Genomic DNA, 13,232 nt, shown 5'->3' on the forward strand with positions numbered 1-13,232 from the left:
GCTGAAGAACATTCATGTTAGAAAGGTTCAAGCACTTCACATTTAGATGAATAGAAATGGGACTTTTGTTGTTTTTATCAATAAACCATAAACACCAAACTCTATCAAGTTAATGAACTTTCCGGAATGGCTGAGAGGCTTGTAAGAACACTTAAGCAAAATCTGACTTAAAGTTACTGATAAAGTTGTAATGTAGTTGTCTCATAAACCATCAATGTCATTCATGGTAGATTCTTCTTCTTACAGTAACTTTGGTAAAGCTGTGGTCACTCTAGGCTTTGAGTTTGTGATGTTTCTACGCACAATGTAAAGTTAAACAAGAATGCAGGGAAATACACTTGAGCTTGTGTTTCAGTGTCCCACATTCACATGTGTATAAATGGAAGTCAATGAAACTGTTGCAAATTCAGACATAAAGACCAGAGAGACTTGATTTGTCCTTTATTGAGAACGAGCAGTGTTTAGAGATGGAGACAAAGCACCCACACTAGGTGATGACCTAAACATAAAGCATGCAAATGAAGTATTCAGGTATAGTTACCTGTCCCAGACTCTATAGAGTTTCACAAGTCCTAATCCAATCTGCATAACTGTTCAAAGACAATAGGTGAGAGTCTCTGTAATCTGGCTCATTTGACTTACAATGAAGAGAACAGAAACCTCGTGCTAGAGACTTTGATGGTTTATGTTGCCTTGGCTTTTGGCTTGCTTAGTTGGGGACATTTAATATTCAACTATATATATATATATATATATATATATATATATATATATATATATATATATCTCAATCTAAAAATTTGGTGTCAAAATGATGGCACTTTTATGCCACATTTTTTATGTTATTGTTACATTAGATAGTTGTGTTGTTGATAAAATATATTTCAAATTTCTCACTACATGGGATTTGTATGGAAGCTTGTTTCCACCACAGAATAAAACATTTTAATGTTATGTTAAAAATTACAAATAATTGCGACTTTTTATCTCACAATTGCGAGTTTACATCTTGCAATTCTGACTTTATTTCTCAGAATTGCGTGAAATAAAGTCGCAATTGCATCTTATATAGTCAGAATTCGGACTTTTTTTCTCGCAATTGCGACTTTATATCATGCAATTCTGACTATATAATACGCAATTGGGAGATATAAAGTCGCAATTGCATGTTATAAAGTCAGAATGGTGAGATATAAACTATTCTGAGGTAAAAAAAAAAGTCTATTTAAAAAAGTCTTGTAAGTTTATATCTCACAATTCAATGTGACTCAATTCATAAACTCGCAATTATGTGTTATAAAGTCAGAATTGCGAGAAAAAAGTTCTGACTTTATATCTCGCAATTCTGACTTTATAACACGCAATTCTGACTTTATATCTCGCAATTCTGACTTTATATCTCGCAATTCTGACTTTATATCTCGCAATTCTGACTTTATATCTCGCAATTCTGACTTTATATCACACAATTGCGACTTTATTTCACGCAATTCTGACTTTATATCTCGCAATTCTGACTTTATATCTCGCAATTCTGACTTTATATCTCGCAATTGCGACTATATCACGCAATTCTGACTTTATATCTCGCAATTCTGACTTTATATCTCGCAATTCTGACTTTATATCTCGCAATTCTGACTTTATATCTCGCAATTGCGACTTTATATCTCGCAATTCTGACTTTATATCTCGCAATTCTGACTTTATATCACGCAATTCTGACTTTATAACACGCAATTCTGACTTTATATCTCGCAATTCTGACTTTATATCTCACAATTCTGAGAAATAAAGTCAGAATTGCGAGATATAAAGTCAGAATTGCGAGATATAAAGTCGCAATTGCGAGATATAAAGTCGCAATTGCGACTTTATATCTCGCAATTCTGACTTTATATCTCGCAATTCTGACTTTATATCTCGCAATTCTGACTTTATATCACGCAATTGCGACTATTTCACGCAATTCTGACTTTATATCTCGCAATTCTGACATTATATCTCGCAATTCTGACTTTATATCTCGCAATTGCGACTTTATATCACGCAATTCTGACTTTATATCACGCAATTGCGACTATTTCACGCAATTCTGACTTTATATCTCGCAATTCTGACTTTATATCTCGCAATTCTGACTTTATATCTCGCAATTGCGACTTTTTATCACGCAATTCTGACTTTATATCTCGCAATTCTGACTTTATATCTCGCAATTCTGACTTTATATTTCGCAATTCTGACTTTATATCTCGCAATTCTGACTTTATATCTCGCAATTGCGACTTTATATCTCGCAATTCTGACTTTATATCTCGCAATTCTGACTTTATATCTCGCAATTCTGACTTTATATCTCGCAATTCTGACTTTATATCTCGCAATTGCGACTTTATATCTCGCAATTGCGACTTTATATCACGCAATTCTGACTTTATATCTCGCAATTCTGACTTTATATCACGCAATTCTGACTTTATAACACGCAATTCTGACTTTATATCTCGCAATTCTGACTTTATATCTCACAATTCTGAGAAATAAAGTCAGAATTGCGAGATGTAAACTCGCAATTGTGAGATAAAAAGTCACAATTATCTTTTAAAATGTTTTATTCTGTGGCGGAAACAAGCGTCCATAGATTTGTGTCTATAATGTTTTAAAAAATAAAAATTGGAAGATCAGTGTACCTTATTCATGTAAAGTTTCACTAACGTATCATTTACAGAAATGCTTCAAAATGATCTTTGTGTTTCATATCAGTTGTCTATTACATGACTGGTATTTCATTTCACTTCATATTTCTCTCTTTGATTTATTTTGCTTTATTTTGATTGTACTGAAAACACAATTAAACGTTTTCTTTCATCTTCAGACCTGATGGAAGAGGACGAGGAGAGTGAAGAACTGAGTGAAGTGGAGGAGGAGCATCACGTCAAACCTGGAGAAAAAGCCTTGAGTCGCTCAAAGACTAAACAGACATCTTTAAAGAAAAGAAGAGCCAAGAAAGCTTTCACTTGCACTCAGTGTGGAAAGAGTTTCCCATACAAAAGACTTCTTGAGATTCACTTGAGCATTCATACTGGAGAAAAGCCGTACGCATGTGATCAGTGCGAGAAGAGTTTCTCAGAAAAACGAAGTCTTGATATTCACATGAGAATCCACACAGAAGAGAAGCCGTACACATGTGATCAGTGTGGGAAGAGTTTCTCAGAAAAACGAAGTCTTGATATTCACATGAGAATCCACACAGGAGAGAAGCCGTTCACATGTGATCAGTGTGGGAAGAGTTTCTCAGAAAAACGAAGTCTTGATATTCACATGAGAATCCACACAGGAGAGAAGCCGTTCACATGTGATCAGTGCGGGAAGAGTTTCTCAGGTAAACAAACTCTTAAGTTTCATGCAAGAGTTCATACAGGAGAGAAGCCGTTCACATGTGATCAGTGCGGGAGGAGCTTCACAACAAAATCACATCTTGGTCGACACATGACGATCCACACTGGAAAGAAGCCGCATGTATGTGATCAATGTGGCAAGAGTTTTTCACAGTTTTCCTCTTTACATGCACATCAGAAGATCCACACTGGTGTAAGAGCTTATATGTGCTTTGAGTGTGAGAAGACTTTCATTTCAGAGGTCCATTTAAAACGTCACCAGAGAATTCACACTGGAGAGAAACCGTACATGTGTTCACACTGCGACAAGAGATTCAGTCGGTCAGAATGTCTGAAACAACATGAGAGGATCCACACTGGAGAAAAACCATACATGTGTTCACATTGTGACAAGAGATTCAGTCAGTCAGCAAATCTGATATCACATGAGAGGATCCACATTGGAGAAAAACCATACAAGTGTTCACAATGTGACAAGAGATTCAGTGGGACAACAAATCTGAAATCACATGAGAGGATCCACACTGGAGAAAAACCTTACAAGTGTTCACACTGTGACAAGAGATTCAGTTGGTCACAATGTCTGAAACAACATGAGAGGATCCACACTGGAGAAAAACCATACAAGTGTTCACATTGTGACAAGAGATTCAGTCTGTCAGAATATCTGAAAACACATGAGAGGATCCACACTGGAGAAAAACCTTACAAGTGTCCACATTGTGACAAGAGATTCAGTCAGTCATCACATCTGAAAACACACGAGAGGATCCACACTGGAGAAAAACTTTACAAGTGTTCACATTGTGACAAGAGATTCAGTCTGTCATCACATCTGAAAACACACGAGAGGATCCACACCGGAGAGAAGCCGTTCAAGTGCGATCAGTGCGGAAGGAGTTTTACTTTTAAAAGCAATCTTAAGGTACACATGAGGGTCCATGCAGTGGAGAAAAAAACTCATACGAAGAACAATCACGGCAGAGCTGCGGGAAGGAGAGAACGGAGAGAACGCCAGTGATCCAGATCCCGGCAGAATGAAACATCATGATACTGAAGAACAAAGAGGTTGGTGTTTATTCTTGATTCCTCATTCATTCAACATGAAGAACATCCTGATGCTCACTAGATTTACATTGTTTCAGGTCAAGAATAAAAACATGACAAATTAAACATTAAAAAAATATAAAGCCTATGTTCTAGGACTTTTTTTTTGGTATTTTGACGTTTTATATCAGTTTGACAAAGGAAAAGCCTAAAGTGCAGTTTAAACACAAATATTTGGTGCATGCAGATTTAGAATAGAAACAATGGATTCCTATGAAACATTCACACTGGAATGGGATATTCACCCATTATAAAGGAATGTTATTTTTTTAGATTATTTCAACTCTTTTCTTTGACCAAAGTTGTGCTTTAATTTGTCATTTTTTATTGAACCAAACTATTTAAATATTGAGCAAGCAATCTCATTGGCTGTAGAAACTGCTTGGCCAATCAGATTGTGCTGTGTAGGGCATGATGTAAATGCTAATTGGTTACATGTCAAGCCTGCACCATCTAGAGTTTTATGACCAATTTAGTGATTTATAACACAACTCATCTAGCCATGTTGTGACCATCAGATAATATGAAGGATTTTACAAATAGTTGTGCACAAAAAGTTTCACAGAAAAGTTATTGCATTACTAAGACTCACACAGACATCAAGAATCAGCATATGAATCTCAACAATGGTGACCATTAAAAAATTATGCATGCTGGGTACTAGCATAATACAAAACTTATCCATGGCTCCCAGCATGCATTGCGGCTCAACCATTGTTGAGCTTCATTTGCTGATTCTTGATTACTGTGTAAGTCAGCATGACACCATAGAGGTTTTTAAAAATCTGATTGTCACAACAATGGGTCTTACAGCAGAATCAGTTCTATTATAATGAATAATACAAGTAACACATCACCTGTCTAATCAGAGATTAGGAAAAGATCAGAGAATCAAGTCACTAAATGATGATTTTTTATCATCTAAACACAACCACATGCTCATATTTTCTTTTGGCGTATGTGCCATAACAAATGTGTTTTATAAACACTCAGTTACAGCAGCCAGAGGAAAAACTGGTGTTATAAAGTCAAGGGTCAAGAGCCCAACTAAAGCAAACACTGATCACTATCATGGTGTCTTTAAATGAAACTCAAGAAATCATTATCATCTAACCCTCTGTTCATTCACAATAACAACTTCTGTAGACGCATGACAAAAGTCAAACTGTTTAGTAATAAGTGAAGCTGGAAATGCTGTTTGTGTAGTGGTTTAAGTCAAGTCAAGTCATCTTCATTTATGTAGCGCTTTTAACAACGTAGATTGTTTCAAAGCAGCTTCACAGAGATAAGCGTATAATTTAAGGTAACAGAGATTGTTTTGGCTTTATAGCAGAGTTAAGTTATTTTCCATCTAAAGTTAGTTTTGATTGATTCGCTTCCGTCGCAACGATCATTTGTTATTAAATTAGGGGCCGCTAAGACGACACCATTCCCTCTACACAGACTTTAAACGCGAACCTGTGAGAAACGCTGATGGCGTTCACATGCGCATTTAGAATGAGTTCTATAGTTATGTGCATTTGAAAATACACAGGTTTGGAATTCCCTACAAGCCAAGCCTAAACAAAGTACTTGTCTTTCCTTATAAATTTTGATAAAGAATTTTATTTTATTTTGTTGCTTTGGGGTAGGAACGCGAAACGGATTTTCCCGACAACGCCTTATCTGTATAGTGGTAGAGGGATCCTCTATAGGGAGAGACTAGTTGGCACTTCAGCACTGCGTTGTCATCGGTCCAGGCGAAGGTCCTTCGTCAGATCTGGATACGGCCTGGATCCGGCAGGCTGCAGGAAAACCTCGGGATAAACACAGACACCAAAATTAGCATAGATGCCATTCTTCTCATGATGTAACGAGTACATCAGGATTTATGGGAAGTGTTCCCGGTTCCGGCTGACCTAATCTATGCAGCCTAACATTAAATTATAGAAGTCTATAATGTATTATGTGTATGCTAGGTCAAAGAGATGTGTCTTTAATCTGGCTTTGAACTGACAGAGTGTGTCTGCTTCCCGGACAATGGTAGGAAGACTGTTCCAGAGTTTTGGTGCTAAATAGGAAAAGGATCTTCCGCCAGCAGTCGATTTTGATATTCTAGGTATTAGTAACTGGCCGGAATTTTGAGATCGCAATAGACGTGACGGACTATAGTGCGTTAAGAGCTCGCTCAAGTACTGCGGAGCTAAACCCTTTAGTGCTTTGTAAGTAATCAGCAATATTTTAAAATTTATGCGATGTTTAATAGGGAGCCAATGCAGTGTTGACAGAACTGGGCTAATATGGTCATACTTCCTGGTTCTGGTAAGAACTCGAGTTGCTGCGTTTTGAACCAGCTGTAGTTTGTTTATTAAGCGTGCAGGGCAACCACCCAGTAGAGCATTACAATAATCTAGCCTTGAGGTCATGAACGCATGAACTAATTGTTCCGCATTTGTCAATGAGAGCATATGGCGTAATTTAGATATATTTTTAAGATGGAAAAATGCAGTTTTACAGATACTAGACACGTGACTTTCAAATGAAAGATTGGTATCAAAGAGCACACCCAGGTTCCTAACCGACGATGAAGACTTAACAGAGCAGCCATCGAGTGTTAGACAGTATTCTAGGTTATTACGTGAGGAAGTTTTTTGTCCAATAATTAGAAACTCTGTTTTTTCAGAATTTAGAAGTAGGAAATTACGAGTCATCCAATTTTTTATATCCGCTATGCATTCCGTTAATTTTGTGAATTGATAAGTTTCGTTAGGTTTTGAAGAAATATAGAGCTGAGTATCGTCAGCATAACAGTGAAAGCTAATTTCATGTTTCCTAATGATATCTCCTAATGGTAGCATGTACAGAGTGAACAGCAGCGGTCCTAGTACTGAGCCTTGTGGTACGCCATACTGAACTTGTGATCGATGAGACATCTCATCATTTACTGCTACAAACTGATAACGGTCGGATAAGTATGATTTAAACCATGCTAGTGCATTTCCCGGAATGCCAACATAATGTTCTAATCTATTTAAAAGAACGTTGTGGTCAATGGTGTCAAACGCAGCACTAAGATCGAGTAACACTAATAGCGAGATACAACCACGATCGGATGATAAGAGCAAATCATTTGTGACTCTAATGAGAGCAGTCTCAGTACAATGGTACGGTCTAAATCCGGACTGGAAATCCTCGCAGATATCATTACTTTCAAGAAAGGAACACAGTTGTGAGGATACTGCCTTTTCTAATATCTTTGACAGAAAAGGTAGATTCGAGATCGGCCTGTAATTGACTAATTCTGTAGGATCAAGTTGCGTTTTTTTAACAAGCGGTTTAATCATAGCCAGCTTAAAGTTTTTTGGTACGTATCCTAGAGACAAAGACGAATTAATGATATTAAGAAGAGGATCTATGACCTCTGGAAGCATCTCTTTCAGTAGTTTAGTCGGTATAGGGTCTAACATACATGTTGTCGATTTAGATGATTTAACGAGTGTAGTAAATTCTTCCTCTCCTATAGCAACGAATGAATCAAATTTTTCCTCAGGGAGACTACAATGCACTGCCTGATGCAATACTGTAGTAGACGGTTGCATAGTTATAATTTTGTCCCTGATATTATCAATCTTATAAGTGAAGAAGTTCATAAAATCATTACTGCTGTGTTGCTTGGAAACTTCTGGGCTTGAAGCTTTATTTTTCGTTAGTTTAGCCACCGTTTCAAATAAATACCTAGGATTATGTTTATTTTCTTCTAATAGGGTTGAAAAATAAACAGATCTAGCAGCTTTTAAAGCCTCTCTGTATGCAATCGAGCTCTCTTTCCATGAAATGCGAAATACCTCTAGTTTTGTTTTCTTCCAGTTGCGCTCCATTTTTCTGGCTGCTCTCTTAAGGGCCTGAGTGTGCTCGTTGTACCAAGGCATTGGACTATTTTCTTTAATCTTCTTTAAGCGCAACGGAGCAACTGTGTCTAAAGTGCTGGAAAAGAGAGAGTTAAACGTTTCTTTTGTAATATCAAGTTCTTCTAAGCTATCTGGGATGCTGAGATGATGAAACTGATCAGGAAGATTATTAATAAAGCAATCTTTAGTAGCAGAAGTGATAGGTCTAACATATTTGAAACACGGAGTCAACTTTGCAGCCTTGGCTAAATGCAAATTACACGAGACTAGGTAATGATCTGAGATGTCATCGCTCTGCTGCAGAATTTCAACGGCATCAACATCTATTCCGTGTGATAATATTAGATCTAGAGTATGATTACGACGATGAGTAGGTCCTGACACATGTTGTCTAACTCCAATTGAATTTACAATGTCTTTAAATGCCAATCCCAATGCATCTTTTTCATTATCGATGTGTATATTAAAATCACCAACAATTAGTACTTTATCTGCAGTCAATATTAATTCTGATAGAAAGTCCGCAAATTTTTTGATAAAGTCTGTATGGTGCCCTGGTGGCCTGTATACAGTAGCCAGCACAAATCTCAAACGTGATTTATCGTTTACACTATATATTTTTACATTAAGCACCAATGCTTCAAAAGAATGATATTTAAAACTTGATTTCTTAGTGGTTTTGAAACTATTACTATAAATTACAGCAACACCTCCCCCTTTGCGTTTCAGACGAGGCTCATGTTTATAACAGTAATCTTGCGGGGTTGATTCATTTAAAGTAATGTAATCGTTTGGTTTTAGCCAGGTTTCTGTCAAACACAGCACATCTAGGTTATTATCTGAAATCATATCATTAACAATGAGTGCTTTTGAAGTAAGCGATCGAATATTCAGCAACCCAAGCTTTAGCATTTGCTCATCTGTATTATAGCTGTTTTTTATTTGTTGAACATCAATTAAATTTTTAACCTTAGATGGGTTAAAACGTTTTTTGGATTTCCAAATTCGGGGAGCAGACACAGTCTCTATATGATGATAGCTAGGTGAAAGAGGCTCTATGTGATGGGATTTATCTGACCTGGGTGACGCGAGGCCGCTAGCAGACGGTCGGTTTAGCCAGTCTGTCTGCTTCCTGACCTTGAGCCCCAGATTGTCATGTTTAATCCTCCTCTGCTGAGATCTTTAGAGATTCAAACGTCTTTTATCTTGAGTTGATTTCATCTAAGGCTGTGGTTGGAAGTCAGTTGTAGTTCTTGTGTTTCTCTTTCCTTCATTGATTCTGCTCGTTAACAGCAGGTGTTAATCAATAATGCTCAATAACCACTTAATTAATCACTTAATTTATTGACTGCAATGTATATCTACTTTTAGTAAACGCAACTGAAATAAGTTCAGAGTACTCATAACTATTGTTTTTATAAACTTAATTGAATTGAGGCAATCGGTTTCCTCAAATGAAAGGAGTTAGCTTAACTTGTTGGGTTTTACAATGTACAGATGACACACGACACACCGCAAAAATGACTAAATACGCTGTATTCTGCTGCCAGGCCATTAGATGGCGATGAAACACTATAGACTGAACACATAATACAAATGTGCATGACGTCCTGGTTTACAGAGATTCGCGTTTATGTTGTTTACCGTTGTACACCGTTATCAGAAACCTGCTCTTTGATACCCATTTTCAAATGTTTGCGTTTTCAGGCACCCAAAATGCTGTTGTCATGTAAATGAACAGCCAAACTGGGAAAAAAAAAAAGTTTACGCTTTTAGTTGAAAACGGTGTCGTGTAAACAGCCCTTAAAATAGATAATAATGGTTGTCCACCAGATTTGATGGGATTAAAATGACCATTGAACTCATCAGTGATCTTGACTTTGGACTTTACTTTTCATTTCATTTTTGTCTCTCATTTGTTTCTTTTAGACCTGATGGATGTGAACAAGAAAGGAAAAACAGAAACCAAAAGATCTGCCACCTGCCCTCAGTGTAAAAGACGCTTCACATGTAAAGCAAGCCTGAAGATTCACATGAGGATCCACACCGGAGAGAAGCCATTCACCTGTGATCAATGTGGGAAGAGTTTCGCTGAGAAAGGAAGCTTTATGAGGCACATGAGGTCCCACACTGGAGAGAGACCATACACATGCGATCAGTGTGGGAATAGTTTCCCAAGTAAGGAAATCCTTAAGGTTCACATGAGAGTCCACAGCGGAGAGAGACCTTACACCTGTAACCAATGCGGGAAGAGCTTCACTCAGTCTTGCGCTCTGAAATCACATCTTCAAACTCATTCTGAAGAAAGGCCATTTAACTGTGATCAGTGTGACAAAAATTTTCGTTATGCGTCAGTCCTGAAGAAACATCTGAAGATTCACACAAAGGAGAAGATTTATTCGTAATATTACAGCAGAAACTGCGTTTTTAAGTCCTTTATTACAGATGCTGAACTGAAAAAACACCAGAAAATCCACATTGGACAAAAACAAACTTTCAAGTGTTAACACCGCAACACGAGATTCAGTCTGTCAGAAACACCTGAGAGGATTCACACTGGAGACAAAACACATCCGAGTCTAGTCTGCGTTCTCTTTGTGCTGCATTTCCACCATTGGCCCAGAAGCTTCTGGAACAACATCACACAACCCCATTATTTCACCAACAAAAGCAAGTTTATCAGACTGGAAAGATCGCAAAACGAACATGACAAAAGCAGACATATGTTCGCCTTTTTATTTTTTTACTTAAAGTTTTAAATCCCTAAGTATTGATGTTTTACCAATAAAAAGTGAATCCTGCACACTATCAATACTTGTAAACGAGTTTTAAAATATTATTGGCAAAAATATACTCGTTTACATTTAGTCATTTAGCAGACGCTTTTGTCGTGAAGAGGGAAGAAACAACGCAAGAAGTGCTCAAAATACAAAGTTCAGGCATTGGTCAGGCTATTTTGTTAGCAAGTATTGTGTGTGTGCAGGATTTCCTTGTTTTTTCAGATTTTTTACGTATTTGGTCTTTTGTCCCACGCACCGATCACTTGCAGGTGCGCGATGGTGATTGCTGAACAATAAAAAGGTGATACGATAATAATTTGTGTCATGATTGCACATTAATCATGCAGAAATAAAGTGGTATTTACCGTAATTTCACAAAAGAAAGAGGGCACACGTACCTATTCGGTCATGTCTGTTTGTTTATTTGTAATCACACAAAAAATATTGATACATTCTCATTTGTGTACATCACATTTCCTTAGAAAGAATAGTGTTATCATTTCACCCAGAGCAACTGTGGGAGATCCCGAACAAACAATCGGAATTATGATATATTCTTTGACATATGCAGAGCTGAATATTGATATCAGGCAGTCCGGTATAAAGAGACGAGATGTACTGACAGATAAATGATGTAACCAAGTAAATACATGATTGTGAAATAGCCTATGATTTGTTTGATTTCTTCAAGCGGTCTTGTATTTACCATGTATTAGCGCTTGTAGCACGTGTAAAGGAAATTCCTTTAACCTGACTATCTAAAATAAAACTGTTGCGTCTACTGTCGACACAGAGCGTCTACTAATCGACACTTAATAAATAATAAAACTGTTGCGTCTACTCATCGACACTTAATAACCTTTATACTCTAGCTCTTGCGTCTTCAGTCGACAACTGGCTGAGTCTACTAACCTAACTTACTTGATTCCCAAAACTGACCTGCTGCGCAGCAGTAATAACAGACAGACTTTCAGCAAATGTACTCTAAATGCTTTAATAACGGCCGGGAGAGTCTTCGAGCAGTTCTCAGAGAAACTCTCCCAAGAAGAATCAAGGCCGGAGGATCTCAGACAAATTCCATTGACAAATCCCACCGTAAAACACATATACAACAGTTTTTATAGTATAGAGGTATGACATAATGTCAGGCTGCATTACATAATTTCCCCATTATTTGATTGGTTCTTCATATGCAAACCCCTGTGTTACTAGGTAAAGCAAACTCTGATCTTGTGATGACTTCATCTGTAATCACAAGATTCTAACAGACTGTCTGGTTTCATTTCCCAAAACTGTGTTATTTTTACACACATATGCACACGGTCAAAGACACAAGTTTTCCATTGGTTTCATACAGTACATCCTGTTCAGATGTTAGATGTTAAATAAGGTTAGATGTTATAAACATGGTTAGTTTAATATACAGTTTAAAATTTCCACGACACACGCATATAAATAACATATTTCTGCCTGATACAGTGATCAGGATCCATCTGATCGCAAACGGAAGAAAACCCTGGCCGTTCGCCGGACAAGGCCTCATCGAGACAGTGGAGAAACGGCTAGTGTTTTTCATTAGAACATCTAGTTTCTCTTCCACTTCTACTCTTCCGTGCATATGCAAGATTTCATGTAGTTTTGAAACTGGACACTTTGCTCTCTCTTCTTCTCTTGAAATGCATTGGCTCTTATGAGTCAGAGAAGAGAGAGATTTATCTCATTCGTTTTCACTTTTACTTATTTTTATGTATTTGCTTCAATTAATGTTTGATTAAACTCCTTATTTTATCAACAGCTTTGGTTATTGTCCATTTTTATCTTCTGCTTTGATCTAAACCATGAAAAAATAAAGGCTCGAGTGCCTCAGATTGTTTTTTCTTATGATCTAATTACTTTATTGTAATGGATGGAGTTATCATAAAATCAAACTATATTTAGATTCATATGGACATATTCTGCTGATGTAGGTATTTAGCCGCAGTGGTTGATGAAGATGAGTGTCATTAGTGTCTGTTGTTGTATTATTGATGTTTAATCCATGTCATTTTGTGAGAAAA

General features: G+C 37.0%; 1 protein-coding gene across 3 annotated transcripts in view; it reads left to right on the forward strand.

Moving 5' to 3' along the window:
• The window catches only part of LOC307159676 (uncharacterized protein), a 54,729-nt gene extending 41,764 nt beyond the window's left edge, over window positions 1-12,965 (forward strand). For all 3 annotated transcript variants that reach the window (XM_079873175.1, XM_079873173.1, XM_079873174.1), the window contains 2 exons: window positions 2,879-4,469; window positions 10,325-12,965. In XM_079873175.1, the coding sequence (XP_079729301.1) occupies window positions 2,879-4,422 (1,544 nt within the window). In that variant the 3' untranslated portion in view covers window positions 4,423-4,469; window positions 10,325-12,965. The remainder of the gene's footprint in view (window positions 1-2,878; window positions 4,470-10,324) is intronic.
• The last annotated feature ends 267 nt before the right edge of the window (window positions 12,966-13,232 follow it).

This window comes from Squalius cephalus, assembly GCF_949319135.1.
Source record: "Squalius cephalus genome assembly, chromosome: 1".
Lineage (NCBI taxonomy): Eukaryota > Metazoa > Chordata > Actinopteri > Cypriniformes > Leuciscidae > Squalius > Squalius cephalus.